The sequence below is a fragment of the Chlorocebus sabaeus genome, chromosome 26 (assembly GCF_047675955.1).
Source record: "Chlorocebus sabaeus isolate Y175 chromosome 26, mChlSab1.0.hap1, whole genome shotgun sequence".
Lineage (NCBI taxonomy): Eukaryota > Metazoa > Chordata > Mammalia > Primates > Cercopithecidae > Chlorocebus > Chlorocebus sabaeus.
In genome coordinates, this window is record NC_132929.1 from 8782060 (window position 1) to 8804726 (window position 22667).

At 38.6% G+C, this 22667-nt stretch overlaps 1 protein-coding gene across 4 annotated transcripts in view; it reads right to left on the reverse strand.

Moving 5' to 3' along the window:
• Positions 1–22667, reverse strand: part of FMN1 (formin 1) — a 386235-nt gene that overhangs the window by 219648 nt on the left and 143920 nt on the right. For all 4 annotated transcript variants that reach the window (XM_073012011.1, XM_038009790.2, XM_038009795.2 and 1 more), the window contains one exon: positions 21062–21123. In XM_073012011.1, coding sequence (XP_072868112.1) covers positions 21062–21123 — 62 coding nt within the window. The remainder of the gene's footprint in view (positions 1–21061; positions 21124–22667) is intronic.

A 22667-nucleotide genomic window follows, 5' to 3' on the forward strand; every position in this document is an offset into this window, starting at 1 on the left:
TTTGTTTAGTGCCCCTCCCAACTGACTTATCTTACAACATGGACAGGGTCCAGATGAGAGTCGATTAATTGATCTTGAATGGGTCAAAATAAAGATGTTAATATTGCCATAGCTATGACTGTATGTCACATTTTAATTGGTAAGAATTTTGATAGTTCTAAACATATTCCCGCTTCTATAACATTAAGGGACCAATGAAGGTGTTTTAGTTCATGTGTAGCCAAGTGTTAGGAGTTATTTTTCACTGAGAGACAACAAAATGATGGGAAGAGGGGTCATGAAAACATGCTGAGCAACTAAAATAGCCTTGAAACAGTACCCATGATAATACGGGTGATAGATTTATTCTTTGTGGTGGCAAGGCTCTTCTTGAGTTCCTGTATATAGGCGATTAAGCTTACCAAACATATCTAGTTATGGATCTCTCCAGCAGCAGCAGAAGTGTTTCTGGAGCTGCACTTGTTTCATCTGGAATACTTGCAGTTGAGGACATATACGGGCTGACAGTGTACAAATGAGGAAGTGCATCCGTCGCGCCTAAGCTTATGTGCTTGAAAACCACAGTGAGAATAAGGGGATTTTTGAGCAACGAGAAAATTCTAAAACCTCACAGAGAAGATTCCCTGACCACAGGGCATCAATACCCATCATTTTTACAGGCGGTTTTGGCAAAGTGTCACACTGATTTATTTGAATTCACAAGGATCTGATGTAATATTTAAAAACAGATCTCTTCGCTGTGTAAACAGAGATTAAGAAAAATGTAAATCTCCCATCTAGGTTTATTTTTTAATAGAAATTTTAATTATACATGTATAAATCTAGAGTGCTCAATGCCTTAACCAGTTAAAATAATAAATGGGATTTGGCAGAACATTTGTTCTGATTACTAGATGTTTAATGATACTTGGAACATCAACATGCATGTGGAATTACACTCTACTAAGACGAAGACAGAATAACTTGGAAAAGATCAGATCTCATTTTGACTTGATTCTTTTCTCCTGGAATATAGACAAACCACATTCTTCTTTGCCTCCCCCACCTTAGATTATACTATATTACTTTTGATTGATATTCATCTCCATAATTTGTGCTTTTTGAAAGAATAATTGTTATAAGAATTACATATTTCAGGTTTTTTCTAGTAATTGGAAGGTATGAATTTAAATCTGACTTATTTCCTAACTGATTAAACATGGAATAAAATTTATGAAATATTTTCAAAATAAACATTTAACTATCCTATGCAAACTTTAAATATCACTTCAATTTTAGTTTGACAGAGGGTTATAGATGGCTACGTTTTTTTCTCCTGGGCAATTTTTCTATTTTAAATGTTATAGCTACACATATTAATAATGTGAAAAGGCAGAGGCAGGATTACCTTAAAACTCATACATCATTTTTTCCTAAGTCATTCAAAGGTTAATACCTAACCATAAAGGTTAATGATACAAGGTCAGCTGTGTAACATCCATATGAAACCACATGACTGCTGTAGTGTTGCATACCATTGACATGTTGCTGTTTCGTGGAATGTTTTTGTCGGTTACAAGAGATGGTGTGCTTGTTTGGTGCCATGCACCCTTTATGAAAAAATGAACCGGCTCAAGTATCCATGCCAGTTATGTACTCCAAATAATTACAAACTACTTCACACTCTAAATATTTAGATCACTAGGAATTTTAATGTTGGACCATCACCTTTCCCCCAACTGCACATCAGAGCAGAAGGCTTTCTGACTGCATGTCCTTGAACGTGACATTAATACAACAGATGAAACTGATCAGGAGGGTTGAGGTGTTTGAAATAAAGAAATTTTGATTTTTATAAAGATTTACATGAAGATCATTCTTCTGGGTCGAAATTTACTTTGATAAAATATACCCACTTCTCAACTGCAGTTGCCAAATATAAAAACAAATGCCTACTTTCTTCTGAATCACTCTTTTTTACATTTGTCTCATGTATTTTTGAGATTTTCACATCAGTGTAACACAGATAAGAATAAAAGCATAGAATTACATCTGAACATTTACCTGTAAGGAAACACTTAACAGGCCAGTACTAAAATTTGGAGCTCATAAAGGGGGAAATTTGTCTTTCTGTCGTTGAGTATAATTCAGTTTCAAAAGATGGTTTTCTGGGTTTGCTACGCAAAATCCTCTAGCAAGTCACAGCTTCTCAGTAATGGTGTTTAAAAGTTCTTTGCTTTGGGTAGTGCCTCGTTGCAGGTTTAGGAGAAAAAAATGTTAAAAGGTATTCCTGACAGCTGGCAGCCTTTCTGTCTCTCCATTCTTTTTTTAAGGTAATTAGGTTGCTAATGAGCAGGGAGTGAGTGATGCTGTTGGACTCCAATGTTTGATTCGAGGTCACAATAGGACACAGTCAATCTGGACACTGACCCATAGCTCACAAATCAGAAAAAATCATATGAGAATTAGAAAATAATCTACCAAGCTCCTATTTGTAAACCCTCAATACAATTCTTAACCTTGCAGAGATAAAGCGTTGGGGAAGAGGAAGTATTTTACAACCTTTCAACCTTAAAAAACAATACATTTGAAATTGAGTAAAGTATCTGAAAGAGGTGGCCTTATTTTCCTGCAACCGATTGGTACGTTCCTAACAGAAATGTGTTCGAGTTTGTGTTATCTGAAGATTCTGCTCTTAAATATGCTACTTTAAACCTCAGATAGCATATTCTCAGTACAACTCACCATTATGAGCTGAGTGATGGTTTTTCTGTCCATCACTTAGACTGCACTCAACACTTTATCTTCGGCAGAGCAGTTTCCACATGGCATAAATGATGGGGCAATGGACTGGGAAGAGGCTCGACTTCCAGTCATGGTGCTTCTATCAGTTGCCTGCCTGCAAGGTCTTGAGCCCACTTGTTCCTAACTAGTAGTAACCAGACAGTGAATCTCACAGGGTGGTCAACTTCCTTGGCTACAATAAACCCTGTTGCTGTTGTGACCGTGTCACCTCGCTTTAATGTATTGAGAAAGAAAGGTTGACAACCATTAAGCTAGATTCTAAGACAAATTCTTTTAGCCTTTAGCTCCTCATCTATAAAATGAAAGGTTTTCCAAAAGATCACAAATTCAAGTAAGTCTATGTTGCTTTCACTTAAGCTAATGCAAATGTTCATGCTAATGTTGTCTAAACGCGCAACATCTGATAAATGCACATTCAAGACAGTCAGAAACAGTAAACGTCAATCTCCCAGCAGAAAGTCATAAACTGTCAAAAATATCTTTTAAAAAACCTTCTGGGAACACAGTTTTTCCACTACAGTTTTCCTTTGTCTCTGAGTTTGAAAAATATTACCTGTGAAATCACTTTGGTTTACATCCAGTTTCCACTATAGGGGAAGAAGAAAGGAAGACCAACCAGTGATTAATTTATGGATGAATGCATTACTGTGATGGTAGATTCAACTGTTTGCTATTTAGTGAAGGTTTGTGTCCGTTATGTACATGACACTGGGGATGGAAGGTAGGTGGAGGCACCTCTGCTTTCATAATTATAATATGAGGAAAAGTCTGCTAAGTGCCTAAGTCAACTCAACATTTCCAAGGAGGAAGCCTTAGGGAATTAGAGATGGTTTCATGCATGATGAGGAACCCTTGCAGAGCACAAAGAATTGGCAAAGGTAAAATGACGGATTGTGAGAAATCCAAGTGAAAGAAAAAGGCATGCTGATGGGAAAGTGTAGGAAAATAGTGGAAGAGAAAACCATAATAATAATTCCCCACCCTTTGTAGTCAAGTGCGTTTTAGCCCCCACACCTGCCCCCCACCAAAAAAAAACAAAGCAAGCCAAGATAAATTGGAGGGTCTTAAACACCATGCTAAAGACTTTGAACTTAACTTGATAGGCAGTAGTGAGCCAACAGAGGTGTTTAAAGAGAGAACGGCAACAACCTAAGTAATTGATAAGGTGGGTTGAATACACGCAAGCTATGCTAAAGGCCTATGTTAGAATGATGGAACCAGGATGCTAAGGAGTGAGTATACATGAAACCACAGAGCTCAGATTAACATAATTTGGTAATCAACTAGATGTGAAGCAGAGGGTGCAGGAGTTGTCAAGGATGCATCTGAGGTTTCTGGCTGAGACTTTCAGTTTTAGGAGAACCATGACACCTTACATATACAGGGTAGCTAAGAAGGCAGATTGCTTTTTGTCATGTTTACAGTGGGAGGGGAAGAGAAGAGGGATTCAGAAGGAGACAAGTAGATGAAATTAAAGATCCCTTTCTATGTTGGGCTTATAAAAATTTTTGGATGCTCTGGCTTTGGGAATTTTACGTTTGAGATACTAAAAATATTTCCCAATGTAGCTTTCCGCAAAAACTTATCTGGAACTCAGGAAGAAGTCTAAATTCAAATAAATAGGTCTGTAAAGCACTCACACAGAGATTAACTGTGGCAATAGAGGAAATCTCCAAGAGACAAAATATAAAAGGTCAGGTGACTAACCAGCCACAATTTGGCGTGCTGCAGAGGCAAGGCTGGGAGGGCAGCAAAGAAGATGGAGAAGAAACACTCTGAGGAAGAAGAAAAAAAAAAAACTGCAGAATTCACTGTCCCAGATGTTGAGGGAAGAGATCGAGGATGTCAACACTGACTCTCCAGGATCAGAGCAAATAAAGACAGACAGATAGGAAACCAGTAGCACAGGACAGTTACTTCATCTGTTTCAGTAGAGATGTAACGGAATTCAACTGGTAGGATAATTTGCTACATGTCATTAATATTTAAGAATTTTGCCAGTGAGAGAAAGAATGGAAGCTCAAAGCAACAGTATGGTCAGGAGAAACGATTTTAATGCAAAGGATAGCTGAATTTATAACTAGAAATGGGGGAAGGCACTTGCTAAAAGAGAACTGTATTAGTCTGACCTCATGCTGCTATAAAGAACTGCCCCAGACTGGGTAATTATAAGGAAAGAGGTTTAATTGACTCACAGTTACACATGGCTGTGGAGGCCTCAGGAAACTTACAATCATGGTGGAAGGGGAAGCAAACATGTCCTTCTTCACATGGTTACAGGAAGGAGAAGAATGAGAGCCAAACAAAGGGAGAAGCCCCTTACAAAACCATCAGATCTTGTGATAACTTACTCTCATGAGAATAGCATGGGGGTAACCACTTCCATCATTTAATTACCTCCTACCAGGTTCCTCCCATGACACATGGGGATTGTGGGAACTGCAATTCAAGATGAGATTTGGGTGGGGACACAGCCAAACCATATCAGGAACCAAATGAGAAAAGTGCAGAAGCAGCAGTAGAGGATGGTATCAAAGAGAACAGGTGAAGAAACACCAGGCACCTTCGTTTCTTTTTGTACGTATGAGGCCAAACCTAACAACCAAGCAAATAAATAAAGGCATTTATAACCCATAGACAAAGGCCCTCATTCTTTATTTTCTGTTGGTCTCAAAGAAATGCCACCTCTTTCTTCCCAGAGCTAAGGCAACTTCCTGGGTCCCTGATTTTGCTGTCTTCCACATTCTTAGGAATGCTTTCTCATCAACTCACTCCTTCTGGCCAGCTCCCTGCTTTACCTATTTAGGTCTCTTGTTGGAAATGCTGGACTGCTGAGGCTGTTTCCTGCACCATCTACATCTACTGCATATTGATCCTTATCCGCTGCCCTATATGATCTAAACAACACTGTGGTAAAGGCAGGAGCCCCAATTTCTGGACCATCGAAAATCACAATCTAAGGAGCATCAGGCTGTGACTTAAAACTGAGTCTTCTGACGCTGCAGCCTCATGTTCTTTCTCCTCCGCAGGGCTGTCTCTTGATGCTGGTCAAGATGCAGGCAGTAGACTGTTTCTATCTAAACATTACAAATGACTTGGCTTGCTGTCAGAGACCTAACTTTAAATGGCTAAAATCGCTTGATAAATGGTGTGAAAATTTTATGGTCCTTCCGTCAGACACCATAATTTATTATCACATAATGCACAGTTAGAAGAACCAAAAGAAACCATCCCACAAGGGCAAACAATGTGGAGGCAGTGGCCCTTTGACACTCAAAGGCCACAGGCATTATATGGATCCAATAAGAAAGCTGCTTCTACGAGCAAGAGAACAACCTCTTGATCTTGCAAAATGTTTTTGGACACCTAAAGGCTCTTTTATTACTGTGGCTGATTAAAATGAAAAGTTTAAACGACTAAAATGTTCTTTTTGATGAGTTTTTACCATGAACTATAGACCTTGTAGTCCAGTGGGATTCAAGCCCTTTGATCCTGGGTACTCACATAAATTCAGAGTCATAAAACAACATTGGATTTGATTTTACTAGTGTAGCTGATGTTGCCAGATTTGTAATGCAATCTTGTTTTCTCCCCTCCTCGTTTTTGAGCCCATCCACCATTGTTTTATAGCAAAAGGAAAGGAGTTTCCATTTGTTTTTGGCAATCGAGTTTCAAGACCGAGCCACTTTTCTAGAACGTTGGAATTTTACAGAAAAATAATGGTACTGTATGGTATCCTTCAAAACGGGAATCAATGTTAGTTTTGCATGCTGAAAATAACGCACCAAAAAGAAAACCCTCTTCCTCATTATCATAATCACAGATTTTCATTACTTAAGATGGTTAGAGGATGATGTAGTTGAGAACAATAGTATAACTATGAAGTAGAAAAACTGGTGTGATTTAGTGTTTATAAATTTCCCTCAGGACTAACTGAAAATAAATGAAAAATATCAAAAGAGGTCCAAGTTATTTATTAATCAGTGGCAGATCATAGATCATGTCTTAGTTTACAAACTTAAGAAAAAGGACTGGTATCTGTGGGAGAAAGAAAGAACATGTTCAATAAGACGTATGTTTAACAAAAAGACATGCAGTAAATATAACTTAGATGTTTAATTCACTTTCTTCTAATATCCGAATCATTTTCCTGTGTATATGTGCAATATCACATCCCTGTAACTCCTAATATAAGACATGAAATTTTTACTATTTAAAGGGTCTATGAGGGAATAAGAAGACAATTTTATAAAACCTGTTACAAAGACCAAAACAATCAACAGTGGGTCATAAACATCGTTCATTTCTATGGAGTAAAAGATCAGTCTGGGCTCAGTTAGAGAGATCAACGTAGATTTAGCCTATTCACTAGACCAAGGAATACTAACTTAACAGTTTTCACTAACTTTATTTTTCATGGATTGCCTGAAAGATGAAACATTCCTCACCAAGACTGTTCTGTAAGTGTTCTTCACAATTCTAATCTGAAAAGAGTCACCACATAAGGGATGCTTCATTCTCCTAGGGACAATGCCTTGTGACATTTTCAGCTGCAGTCTCTTCACACCTGCTGAGAGGCCCCAGTGAACATTTCAGAATATGACTTATCCAGAGAAATATCATTCCACTACACATTCACTTCCTTGCCATTTGTTATGAATATATTACAGTAAGCCATAGAAAATTGCTGTTTTATAAGTCAAATAAGTCAAATATCAGCAATTTAATTTAGTTCAACTTACAAACTTCGTTTAGCAAATTCGAAAATTATCATTGTTCTATGTTTTCTCAGTTAATCCTTTAATTATGTTCAAAGGATCTATTTGCCATAGATAAGGGTCATGCCATATATAGTAGTAACACAAAACAAACAGAACTGTGTTATACAGACACCTACTGCAGCTTTCAAAGACAGTACAAGAAACTGCCCCTTGTCTACAGACACAAGTAATTGTTCTGGTGGTGTGTGTGTTAAATTAAGTGTATCCAGTTAACAAGAAAGAGCTTTCTCATTTCATGCTCAAAACGGTAGCGTGTTGTCAGTACCTTCTTCCTCCCTATTAATTCATTCAAGAATTATTTATTGTATATTTACCATGTGCAAGAGGGAGAATCAAGCTGTGAACATTCATAGACAAGCAACAATGATAGTTTTCATGGCTCCAGTTTTAGCAGAAGCAACCATCAATACCAGTAGAAAGTCAATGCTTGTTGTCTGAGAGTGTAAATCTCTCTTGACACAACCTGAGTCAGAGAAACTACCATCTCTGACTTGGACAGCTGCGATACTCCCTGCTGTCCTCTCCATATCCTCTCTGCCCTCCTCAACTCATCCTCTACCACAGCAGCCGGAGTGGGGCCTCCTCAACTCATCCTCTACCACAGCAGCCGGAGTGGGGCCCTCCTCAACTCATCCTCTACAACAGCAGCCGGAGTGGGGCCCTCCTCAACTCATCCTCTACCACAGCAGCCGGAGTGGGGCCCTCCTCAACTCATCCTCTACAACAGCGGCCGGAGTGGAGGGGGGGGGTTTTGGAAATGAAAATCTGTTCATGTCACATATTCCTCTGCTCAGAATGACTCAGTAGATTCTAACTGTTCTGAAGATGAAATTGGGAAACCTTAAACAGATGTACAAGGCCCTTCCAGAATCTTGTCTCTTGCCTTTCTCCACTGCACTGTTTTCAACCCACGGGCCATCATCAATCAGTGAGATAGCATATTAACAAATCAATTTGTGCTTTAACCCGAGCATTTTAAATGAGAATTGAATATATCAGAGTATGTTATGTGTAATAAATTCTGTTTAATAGAACTCATTCCTCTCTCTCTCACACACACACTCACACACGCACACACGTAAACTGGGTCTCGATATAAAACACGTTTCTTATTCTGGGTTGCAGTATAAAAAGGCTGAAAAAATCCTACTCCAGAGCTTCACTTCCCACCTCTCCCCTGTTTTTCCTGTACTGTGCTTTGGTCACACAGGGCTTCCCTGCAGTTCTCCAAACAAGTCAAGCTCCTCTTCACTCTTCAAACCTCTGCTAAAAGGTCCGTTCCTAAAAGTATCCTCGTCTGGACCTACACATCTAAATTAGACCCCATGAGAGCAGCTCCACAGCACTCATCATATTATATTTACTGGCTGATTATTTTATCAATACCTGTTTCTCTGAATGGACTGGAAGCTCCAAGAGAGTGGGACCTGTATCTGTCCTGCTCCCTCGAGCACCTAAAGCAGTGCCTGGCATCCAAGAGGCACTTCATCAATACATATTGAATGAACGAGAGACAGATCTCTATTTCCTTTTGATGATTCCATTCTTAGATGAAACAGATGATCAATTTCATAAGGTACTATTTTTAGGTGGTCCTTTGTCATTTGTTATATAGAATACACCTATATATTTACAGCCATAAACATAGCATGTACTGTGTCTCTGTAAGTAGATTAAGCATTGCCTGTGAGTATGGACTTATGTTTAATGTACACTTATGTTCATGTACACTTTGCTGTGTATGTTTTTGTGTAAAATAAACTAACAATGAGTTTTCATGTGTTTAAAGCAAAAGCTCTTAGCATAAAACTGGAATGTGCTTCAATCATCAAAAGAAAATATCTGGAACTTTAAGAGAAAAAGGGTCAAGCTGACCTCCAGTGGTGAGACTGGGGAATGGCTCCTAAAGTAACTAAAAAACTCAGATAACCTATCACACAGAAGTGTATATCTATCTATCTATCTATCTATCTATCTATCTATCTATCTATCTATCTATATGCAAAACACATTTCTCAATTAATACTTTAAATTATGTTTATTATACCAATTTATAGGAGATACAGATCATGCCATATATTGTATCAAAACAAAATAAGCAGAAGTGTGATTACATAGACACCTATAACAGCTTTCCAAGATAGTGTATGAAATCACCACTATCAGAAAATCTAAGTCTTGGCAAGAATCTTCGTCGAGATCTGAGATCTAACATCAGCAAATTCCATAAAAAGTTGATAATTTTTAAATGCTAACACTCAAAAAGTCTCTCCTCCATTAGTCTCTGAGTGATGTTAGGTCCTCAGTGTAAGCTGAGTGTTGTCATTTAGCCTTTACGGTATAAATTCTGTTTTCCCAACTAAATAGTAAATCTTTTGAGTACAGAACCTATATGAGGATTAAATAAAATAATCCACGGTAAATGCTAAGTGTTGTGTCTGGCGTACAGCAATATGCAACAAATGTTATCTGTTATTATCATCATCACTGCCATCATTACTAAATGATATTTTATCTCTAGCACATCTCTTGTATTTGACACGTGCTCAATTGGTGTTTACCGATCATGAGAGAGAGAAACTGTAAGAAGCCAAGTTATGGACATGAAATTAAAGTTTAGAAAATTTGTCTTTACAGCAAAAACAATTTTAACATGCAATATCTCACTTAAAGAACTGTTCCCCAGATCTGTGTTTTAACTCTTAGGCTGCTTATACATATTCAGATGTTTCCTTCATAAAACCGTGACAATAGTAATATTTCTTAAGAAGAGGCAATAATGGAAATGAGCACATCATACTTTTTTTTTTTTTTTTTTTTTTTTTTTTTTTTTTTTGAGACGGAGTCTTGCTCTGTCGCCCAGGCTGGAGTGCAGTGGCCAGATCTCAGCTCACTGCAAGCTCCGCCTCCCGGGTTTACGCCATTCTCCTGCCTCAGCCTCCTGAGTAGCTGGGACTACAGGCGCCCGCCACTACGCCCGGCTAGTTTTTTTTTTTGTATTTTTAGTAGAGACGGGGTTTCACCGTGTTAGCCAGGATGGTCTCGATCTCCTGACCTCGTGATCCGCCCGTCTCGGCCTCCCAAAGTGCTGGGATTACAGGCTTGAGCCACCGCGCCTGGCCTATACTTTTAGAACATATTAAAAGCAATGCTCATCAGAGCATTAGCTATAACAGTAAATACGGAATGTTTCTCTTTTACCTCGGCACATAGCTTGTATTGAACTAACTTTACCATCAAAAAATACACTTTGACAGCCACAGACTTACAGGAAACTAAACATGCTGCTCCTCAAAATAAATACAACAGTTATAATAGATTGGTCATCTACCACACGCCATTGTGACCCAGTCCCACCCTAAGCTATCCCAACAGTTGTAATCAGTCAAAACGACCAAGTTACAACCTTGTCACACCCACTTTAAAGGTGAGAAGCTGAAGTTCAAAAAGGTTTAAATAATTTCTTCAAGACCACACATCTAGTAGACAGCAGAAACAGGATTCAAACTCGGGGAGGATTACACACCTGTTTTTCTATCCCACTATCCTGCCTAGGGTTACACTGCATTTTCTTTAATGAATGGTCACTTGATTTCATTGTATGAGTTTATGCTTCAGCATGTTCTGCTCCTAAGCGCCATCACTCCTAAGGGCAAATATCCACCCAAAGATAGATCAGAGGCAAAGGTCAATCCAGCATCAAAGTCACATCAGGAATATTCTCACCAGGCAAGGACCTTTAAGATCTTCCAGAGGCATTTCAGTGTACAGGGTAAGAGAGCCACCTCATAAAAGTGTAATAGCTCATTCACTCCTTATATATAAAGACTGGCACACAGTAAATGCTCAATAAGCACCAAATATTATTATTGTTATTCCTCCAGGACACAGAGCAAGCTACAACAAACTGCAGTGAAATGGTCAAAGCACACGTAATGTTATGTGGATACACACACACACACACACACACACACTAAATTCACACTATGAATTCCAAAGCCTATGATGCTGGACTTGTTAGAAGCAGCAACTAGTACCATTTACCACACATGAACACACCATACAAGGAGATGGATGACAGTATAGAGAACACAGCTGAATCACCCCATAGGCCTGTTAAGGATCAGTAGCGTTGGGTATCAGGGACTATACTGGAGAAGACAAAGTTTAAAGAACAGCTGAGCCCCGACGTTCAAATTACAAAAATCGTAACGAAGAAGTAAGGAGCTGGCAAGCTGCATAGAAGTCTTGCCACAGTATTTTCTCATCCAATTTACAATCTTGGAAATTAACTTCTATGAGATTCAGGTTTCAAATCTCTAACATAAATACAAGCAAATATCAAGATTATGGTGACAAGTATTAGAGGTACTTCCTCAAACTGGGCTCAGGACCAGCTATGAGAAATAAAGCTGGAAAGAGAAATTTCCCACCTGGTCCTTTCTCCTGTACCTCAGTAGGGAGAACAGAACACCTTATTTCCGAAACCAGTGAAATACAAGAACTCTATTGCTTATTTCTCTCTTTCCCAACACTACAGAAATATCACCGTCTTTTTAAAAATTTTTTTTATCATGTAGGGAGCTTGTACAGGGTAGGAATAAAGGATGATCTGCAGAGGTCTTTGACACAGGATGAGAGAAAAAATTAAAAGTTAAAAAACCATTATACTAGACAGTGAACACATATCAAAATTAGAAATCAGGCAGACCTGGTTAATAAATGTAGCCATCCTATTGACCAGCTGTGAAAGCTCAGGATGGCACTTGACTCGGCCGGGTCTCAGGTAGTTGGAAATTATCTATGTGAAGCACTGAGCATGGTACCTGGCCCGGAGCTGGTACTTCCTACTCAGTAGCTAGGATTATAAACATCTCCAATTAAGTCAAAAAGCCTGGGGGTGCTCAGCATTTAATCTCTCATGTCAACAAAATTTCTTACCATGCCTTCCTGAAAATGTTCTAGAACACAGACCATACCCAGTTTTTTACATTAAGAACTCATCTTTCACTTACACTTCCAAAGCTGCTGCCCTTTCAATTCCATCAATAGCCCTTTCAGGAAAGGACAGAAGAGAGGAAGAAAGGGAAGGGGGAAGGAAGGAAGGAAAAGGGAAAAGAAAAGAAACAGAAATGTAAATGTCCATAAATATCTAAAAGCTCAAGGAATTTTGCTTTGCATCTATATGTTCACGAAAAACATGAATGTTACTCAGCCTGTTTACCCTCTATACCAGAAGTCACAATCTCAGATGTCTACAGGCTCCAGGTAATCAACATAAGTAGAGAAGCCTGGCTATAAGACAATAGTAAGTGTGGGGCAGTATTTTGGCAACTAAAGCACACATGCTTTATTCGAAAATTATTCAAAGGTAACTTTTTAAATGTTGCTGTGCTCAATGAATAAACGTCTCTGGGCTGTATTTTATGGTATCACAAATCTAAGAATTCTGCAGCTTTCCTAATGCTATCCCCCAAATAGCCTTCTACCTAAATACTGCGAGTCATGAAAAGATTTCTAGCAATGTCCAGTCAGATCAATTGACAACTATCAATTAAATTTCAGCTACTTGCCTAGCACCGATCTAGGTAACATGGGAAAAGAAGATCTCCTAGACTTTTGGATTGAGTTGGGATAGATGCATGGGCCCACTCTTTTCCCTGGCCAGAAATGATAGAACTTTGGAGCTAGAAGGAAACTTACACCAGCTAGTCCAATGCTTTTACTTTATAGCTGAAGAACCTAATATAAGAGTGATGTGTTATTGTCTAGAATTTACAGAATTACTGAGTGAGGCAGGACCAGTCTGGAGAGAAGGAAGCATTCCCAGTGGTGCTCTACCATGCTTTCTCCTGTTTCATGAAGCATCAAAAGAAACGGCCAACACGCATAAAGTCACCGGTTCCAGCAGTAGCCTGTCACCTAAAGTCAAAAAACTTTTGCAATAAAAAGAAAACTGTCTTGGTCCACCTGTATTGACTCATGTTCAGAGGTTAAGACTCAGCAGAAATGATTGAGGGCTGATGGTGCACAATATTTACTCAGAAGCTGAGTAACATTTACGTTTTTCATGAATCTATGGATACAAAGCAAAACCATCATTGGCCCCCATGATACAAATGAGCAACGAACAGATTCTTCATTTTACAACAGCCTCCTTCTATATCTCAATTGTCTGAGGGCAAGACAGTATCTTGAAGGCTGAGACAAAGGGCTCCTTTTCCATGAAAATTCAAGTCCAAATGTACCTACTGGATTCTGGGTAGCCAGTCACCCAAGAGGAATCTCAACACTAGCAAATCAGCAAATCTAGTAACCTCACAACACTTTATAGTCACACTGAAATGATGAATTAACATATTTCTCAATATTTTTTATTTTTTCCTTTTTGGCATCTCAGTAATGAATTATACTAATATCAGCACTTGGGGGAATACCATAAGGGTTTTATGAAATCGTCATATTTTATACTTGTGAAAGTTTTGTTTATTGGCCTACAAATTATTCCCTTTCCCTCACAGTATTATCTGGGAATTAAGAGATTTAAATGTATTGTGTTGATAACGAAGAATATAAAAAAATCGAACAGGCTCGGGATTTATGTCTTTATAAACTTAGTTGTATCAGCTCAAATAGAGTCTGCACTCAATTCTGTTTCAACAGCAATGTGTAAACTATTAGAAATGGATCAGTGGAATGTGTTGGAGACAGTAAAGTAAGGAAGTCTACAAGTCTCTCTTAATGCAGGCCAGCATACCATTTGGTTCTCTTGGGGACAAAAAGGTACAATGTAAGTTAATTTTCAGTTTGGCATTGATCCCTGGATCATTTTTGCAGTGGGAGGAACTACACTAGAAATGTGATTGCATTGCACAATGAGCAGGGGGGCCTGCCAGAGGCCATCGCTCAGTGAAGTTTCCCCTCAATTAGGAAATATGCATGTGATAAATGGGGTAAATGAGAAAGGTTCCCGTAAAGGAAACGTCACTGTTGGCTGGTTCTTTGTCTTGCATTCCACACAACCCAAAGAACATTAGTTAAAAACAGATACAACAATCTGTTGTTTCCAAGTCCTCTACTTTCAAACTGCTGAAGGTGTCGGTCAAAAACAATATTCTTAAGTTACCCAGCTGCTTACAAGCCAGATAAAGGGCATGTATTTTTCTTTCTTCCCCTTTCAAAATTGAAGAAGTAGAGATCCAAAGAAGTCCTACTAATCCCATGCTCAGGCTTCCCTTTTGTCATAAAGATTTGGGCCTCCTACAGAGTTTCACTTACCTTTCTAGAGCTGCAACCCTTCACTGAGTGGCACATCTGAAAAGACACTGGAAGATCAGAGGGCTACATTCAGAGTGTAACTGAAAACCTGAACACATTGCTCCACAGAGGCAACCAGATGGACTAGAGACCTGCTGACTAGGAAGGAGAACTTCTACAAGTAACTGAAAGGTGAAAAATGGGAGGAGGTATAAACAGTAGGAATTTAGGGCTGGGCATAGTGGCTGACACCTGTAACCCCAACATTTTGAGAGAGAGGCTGAGGTGGGTGGATGGCTCGTACCCAAGAGTTAGAGACCAGCCTGGGCAACATGGCGAAACTCCATCTCTACAAAAACAAAATAAAATCATAAATAATAAATAAAGGTTGTAACCCGAACTCAGGATTATACACTGAGAAAATAAGATTATATTAATCAATTAGGATAGTATCCCAAACAATGGGTTCTTGGAGAAAAAGAATTATGTTGGAAATAAGCTATACAGTATTCTCTTTACAGTTCTTCCCTGTACATGGTAAAGCTCAAACATGGCAATAGATATTTCTCAAATATATTTGACCATGACAAGTTTTTGTCAAGAGGCATTTCAAAGTATCACTGTTCAGTGGATTCTGTTTTGGGAAACCTGGTTTAGTACACCCTGATATACAGCACACAGGCACAAGAACAGCAGGAAGATCACACACAAGTCACCCTTAAAGAATGAATCCATGGCCGGGTACAGTGACTCATGCCTGTAATCCCAGCACTCTGGGAGGCCAAGGCGGGCAGATCACTTGTGGTCAGGAGTTCAAGATCAGCCTGGCTAACATGCTGAAACCCTGTCTCTACTAGAAATACAAAAATTAGCTGGGTGTGGTGGCGCACACTTGTAATTCTAGCTACTCAAGAGGCTGAGGCAGGAGAATCGCTTAAACCTGGGAGGCGGAGGTTGCAGTGAGCCGAGATCGCAGCATTTTACTCTAGCCTGGGCAACAAGAGTTAAACTCTGTCTCAAAAAGAAAAAAAAAAAAGTGTAGCAACTTACATTTATCTTCCCCTTATAGTTTAAAAGCAAAGATATATTGATTATTTAAATGAATCATTTTCTGGTGCATATGTTTATACACCTTTACTTAAAAACTAAGCACTTGGATGATTTTGCCATTCAGCGGGAGAGTGGCTGCAGGTCAGACATTTCCCCTGACTTCACTGTTTTACGTCATTTATAATATCCACAACAAAATTCTTCCGTTTTGTCCAAGAGCATCCTTCATTTAGCAAACTCTGCCTTGAGAGTTTATGATCACTTCATGTTATTTGACTTCACCTGCTTCATTTTCCAATTTGGGATACTTCCGCTAACTTTATTTTTGAAAAGGCAGCACCTTACCTTTACATGAGTTCACTTGAGAAACTTTTTTAAGTGGTAGCCATTGCACAGCAAGTTAATGACAGCTAGGTAGAAACATAGTTTAGGTATGTCCTACTAAGGCATATGATAAAACAGATTCTCCCAGTAACAGTACTAATAGTTACTTCTTTGAGACTGCTTAGGAGCAAGGATTTGAAAATCATCATTATCACTATTTGGCAGATCATTTCTCTGTGCAATTGATCTTTTCCCTTATCAAAGTCCAAGATAATATTTTATGCATGATACACGACGACAATGAGAAAGAACTGGGGTTTTGAAGTGAGGACTTAATTCAACTCCTTGCACTGTGACCTCGAGAAATTAATCAGCTTCTTTGGCACTTAGTTTTCTCAGTTTTAGCAACTGAACAATAATAGCAATAATATTGATTGTGATGATACCACATCCTTCCTGGGTGGTTCAATACGATATACACCCTGTAGTACCAGTTACATAGCACATACTCAAGCAAACATTATTTCTTGTTCCTTCTTCCCTTTGCAAGTCTCCTTATAATTAGGCAACTTGAGTTTAGAGTGGTCTTTGTGCTTTTTTTTTTTTTTTTTTTTTTTTTTTGATTGAGGACATCTTTGGGACATTGGACTCATTCTTCTTCTTTTTTTTCTTTTCTTTTTTTTTTTTTGATACAAAGCCTCACTCTGTCGCCCACGTAGCCTGCTACACCTTTTGAAAAGCCAGTAGCAGGACCAGCCTTGTGCCCTTTCCATTCTGCATCACTCAACAAATGCTGGCTGCAGAGCACACACGAAATAAAAAACCCTGAGCTCCCCTACTTAGTAGCCATGGAACTACAAGGTAAAATAATCAACTGTCCGATCCAAATATGTTAGGTGGTAGGGCTTGTATTTTGCTGGTGGGGGAAACTGAACAATTAAGTGACTTCCCTTCAAATATATGGTTAAAACAAAATAGAAAGTTCTCTGCTTACTTCGGTTCTCTGCTTATTGAATCATACTGTTTTCTTTAAATTCTATGAAAACATTCCCAAAAGACTAAATGTGATACTTATCAATTCTTATATATGGTGACAGAATGAGTCACTTCTCTTTTGTACTTTAAAAGCCTGAAACCCTTCTTATTCTAGAAAGGCATGTTGAAGAAGTCTGGAAACATATCTGACTTCTCCATAACTTGTACATGGAGAAAGAAAATTGAACGGACGATGATAGCTGCCGATGGAAATCACATGGAAAGCACCAACATAGCAGCTTTCCCCCTCACTATCTTCCACTAGGTCTGTGACAAAAGATGAGACTGCTACTTAGTGAAACAAAACAGGCAGGGGTGATATTCAGTGACGACTCACAAGTACAGCTAGGCTGGGTTTTTGTCTGTTCGTTTTGCGAATGGCATCTATTCTGATTGTGTTGATGCCAAACCAGTTGTCTCATTTTATTTTCAGTATCACCCAGAGTACAGGCGTAATTAACCAGGCAGGTAAAATGGCCCAGAGAGCACCCTGGCAAATGAGAGGTCATGCATCCTGGTGGAAGTGAAGCCTGCAACTTAGCCCCAGCAGGTTGAAGTCATACAAGAAAATCAGTCCTTTGTTGCCAGCTTCTCCAATTTTTAAAGCAGCAGCTAGAAATCCAGGTTTTATATAAAAATCTCCATATTTTAAAATATTTATTCCTAGTTCAATCTTTAAAATGCTGTGTCTGCCAAATGAAACACTTCTCCTGGTCAGATCAGAGAGTTGCTGGTTTCCTTCTGAGGGTTGTCCATCTGTGACTGCTAGAATAGTTTAAAACTACAGCTAAGTGTATAAAATGGATATACCACTCAGATGGCAATAGTGAGCCATGGTGGCCATGGCTTCAGCAATTAGGTAAAAATCATAAATGTGGAGAAAAAACTGTAGTTTAAGCGTACTAATATCATCAAAAGAGCAGATAATTCTCTTACAGGTGGTTTTTAAAAATCTAAAGTATAGTTTGGAACATTTTTATGTTTACTACTGTTAATCACACCTTAGTCTAACCTGTATTTTAAGTGCAGATCATGGTCACAATATACTTTCCTTCTTCCATATACTGCTCTTTTCCACCTCCAATCTTTTTTTTTTTTTTTTTTTTTTTTTTGAGACGGAGTCTCGCTCTGTCGCCCAGGCTGGAGTGCAGTGGCCGGATCTCAGCTCACTGCAAGCTCCGCCTCCCGGGTTCCCGCCATTCTCCTGCCTCAGCCTCCCGAGTAGCTGGGACTACAGGCGCCGCCACCTCGCCCGGCTAGTTTTTTGTATTTTTAGTAGAGACGGGGTTTCACCGTGTTCGCCAGGATGGTCTCGATCTCCTGACCTTGTGATCCACCCACCTCGGCCTCCCAAAGTGCTGGGATTATATGTAAGATCACAAGACTTTTGCAGAGACAGAATGAGACAATATGCTTAGAACAATACTTAGCACACAGCAAGAATTAAAAAACTGTAGCCATCTTCTGTTACCATGAATATTATTCCACTGTCAAAGCCCTTGCCAGGCTGGTCTACAGTTTGTGGAAAGCTAGGGTTAACTGTTACAACTTGGCTGTTAACAAAACTTCTGCTTACAGAATCACTTCTGTTCCTGCCCTCTTTAGGAATCTGTGTCTTAAATTAGCCCCCATCCATTTCAGTTCCTCTGAGGCAGCTGAGAATCTTTTTCACATCAGAACAAAGAAAAAGAAAGGTCCCTGTAGGGCATTTGGTAACAAGGGAGATAAGGGCCTCCTCCTCTCCTTTTCTTCTAGGAGACAGAGGTACTTTTCCACTTTTTTGTTTCTTTGTGAAATTGACTCATTTTCTCTCCCAAACTACTGAAACTCTGCTAGATGGGCAGGGCCTGAATTTATACACCATACTACTTACCTAATACTTTTCTGCTACTTGCAATCACATAACATATAATCCAATACACCGACTCAGTTATTTTTTAAAAGTGCATTATCATTCATTGAAAAGAAGAATATTTTCATATATCTGATAAGGAATTAATATACAAAATATTTAAGGAATTCAACAGCAAGAAAACAAACTGCCTGATTTTAAAAGGAGCAAATAATCTGAAAAGATAGTTCTCAAAAGAAAACATACAAAAAGGTCAACCAATATATGAAAAAATGCTCCAACATCACTAATCATCAGGGAAATGCAAACTAAAACCACAATGAGATATCACTTCACAACTGTTAGAATAGCTACTGCCAAAAAAGACAAAAGATTGTAAGTATTGGTGAGGATATGGAAAAAGAGAACCCTCGCACACTGCTGGTGGGAATGTAAACTAGTTTGTGGAAAACAGTGTAGAGGCTCCTCAAAAAAATTAAAACTAGAACTACCATATGACCCAGAAATCCCACTACTGGGTATATATTTAAAGGAAATGAAGTCAGTATGTTGAAGAGATATTTACACTCTCATGTTGATTGCAGCATTATTCACAAAAGCCAAGATATGGAATCAACATGAGTGTCCATCAATGGACAAATGGACAAAGAAAATGTGGTTTATATACGAAATGGAATACTATAGCCTTTAAAAGGAAAAAAATAATCCTGTCATTAGAGACAATACAGACGAACCTAGAGAACATTATGTTACATGAAATACGCCAGGCACAGAAAAGACAGACACAGCATGACCTCATTTATGTGAAAAATCTAAAAAAGTCAAACTCGTAGGAACAGGGAGTAGAATGGTGGTTACCAGGGGCTAGGGGCAGAGAGGGGCAAAAGGTGGGGAAGGGTTAGGGAGATGTTGATGAAAGGAGACAAAATTTCAGTTAGATGTGAGAAAAGAATTCAAGATAATCTTCTATACAACATGGTGACTATAGTTAATAACCATATATTGTATACTTTAAAATTTCTAAAAAAGCAGAATTTACGTGTTCTCACCACATATAAATGATAAATATGTGAGGCAATGTATAAATTAATTAGCTCAATTTGTTACTCCATAATATATACATATTTCAAAACATGTCATATATCACATATATACACAATTTCTATTTGCAAACTAACAAATTTTGAGAATAGAAATATCTGTTCCACAGATTCATCAAATTAGCAAGTCATGAGTTAACATTAAATGAGGAAGTAATGCTATTGAAATTTTGCTGTCATTCTCTCCTGAAGCAGGGGGTTACTGCGGCCATCAGTAAATAACTCTCAGTGCCTGATTCAGTATCCAGTTATTTAAAGTTAAGATTCTGAACTTTCTGCCACAGGCACTACGAGCAAATGCCAAACATAGGGAATGTCAACTAGATGGCAGCACAAGGGAAATGATCCCTCAGTCATTCTGGGCTTCACAAAGGAGGATCAGGTCAACAACTTCCCAGCACTCTCTGTGGATATGGAAGGGCTCAGCACAACTACACCTCCTATGGTTCCTTCCTTAAATTCTGTAAACTGCATCACATCACACTTCAGGGATGTGCTAAGAAACATACAGACATGAACACCTGAACAAGAAGAAGCTGAACAAAAATAACTTCCATCATACCTAGAAAAAAAAAAACCTTCACTATATTTTATATAACAGTAGAAGTCTATTCCATTTTCTCTTCTGCTTTAAAAAGAAAATAATCATTTTCCAATTCAATCAAATGCATTTATGGTATTTTTTAAAATTAGAAATTGAATTCTATGAAAAGCAGAATCCAAGGCTTTGCATGCCCTGTACAGACACAGTGTCTACTGGCAGCTGCAAGTTGCGATGCTGTCTAGTTTAACACTTCAAGAGGAGTATTTACTTCAGCATAGGAGAAAACCAAGTATCCGTTCTCTAGAACCAGTTCAGTAGCATCAAAGAGGTATACCTGCAGGTTTTCAATTTCTTCTTTGTGTTCCCTCTTCAAGTGTAAAATAGCAGCTTGGTATTCTGTAAAATCAAAGAAGAAGCCAATTATAAAGAAGTACAAAATGAGGCACAAAATTTATCTCGTGGTCCTCTTAGAAATAAACTGACTAAAATAAATACCACAATTTGACATCAACCTGATAACAAATGTTAAAAATTGCTGAAAGATAGGACAAGTAGTTCAGGATAAAAGGTAAATTCCTTCCTTTCAGCAAACCCTGAATTATGAAAAGACACAAATGAAGCAGACGGGATAGGGTTAAAAGAAAAAAAAAAGGGATGATGAGTGTGTTCCAGATAAACACTGGGTCAGGTGTTTGTCTTTAAGGAGTTGGAAATTAAGTCCCCACAGAGGACAAACACAGATGTGTTAAGAGCAGACAGGGCAGGAAACAAAAGAAAATTCTCTATGTGAGATCAGAGCACTCTATTTTTAACTCTGTTTCAAAAAAGAAAAAAAATCTCCATTTGAATGCAAGGCTAAGTAAGCATCCAGGGTTGATTTTAATCTTTATCTTGGAAAGTCAATACTATTTGTCATTTGAATGAGAGATTCTAGGGTGAATTGAGGCTGAAAGGACAAAAATAAATTTCTGGTCCAATTTTAATACGAGTCTAATAATGTTTATTTCAACAATAAGTCCCAAGTGTACACAAGAACTCCAGCCAACCACTAAAACTACCATTCCGCTGGCTAAGCATGAAGCTGTCAAGACAACTTTATTTCCAGCAGAAATGCTAAGTGTGTGGGGTCATGGAACTATACAGGCTGCAGAGAACCACAAGACAAAATGCTATGAGCACACATTTTTGTGAGATAATCCAATTATTTTACAAATGTGTTTGGGGTCATGAGTATGAGTATACAAGAAGTAGTCTGACTTCATTTAAACATGTGTGAAAGCCAGGCTATTTCTCCAAGTAGATTTCCTAAATCAGGCATGGAAATTTGTATTTTAATTAAAAAATGGATGAAGGAAATCATTGGCAAAGCCATGCTGGAAGAGTAGCGTTGCTGCTGATAATCATGGCTAGACAGACCTCTACTTTGTGGGGAAGGTGCTCCACTGAGTTGTGAATCCATCAGAAAGTTCTGTGGGTTCCAAATCCAAACCATACCTTGAATGGTCTGGCAGTGACCACTTGTCACTATCCCCACCAGCACCACGATAATCCAAGCTACCACCATCTCTCTGCTAGATTAAAGTAGTATATGTCTGGTAGGATGCCTGCTTCTACTTTTAGCACCACTGTAACTGGTTCTCATCAAAGCAGACTGAGTGATCTACATAGACATGAACTAGATCATCTTATCCTTGGCTTTTCACACAATTAGAGTGAAATCAGAGTTCTCTGTTGCAGCCCACAAAGACCTGCATGTCCTGGTTCCTACATATCTCTCCCTATCATTTCACACCACTCCTTCCCCTGGGTCATCATACTCCACGTATACTGGCTTTCTTGCCATTCCTTGAACTTGTCAAATTCTTTTCTACCTCAAAATCTTTGCTAATATTGAAAACAATAATAATGGATTTCATTTGTTGACTACTTACTATATATCA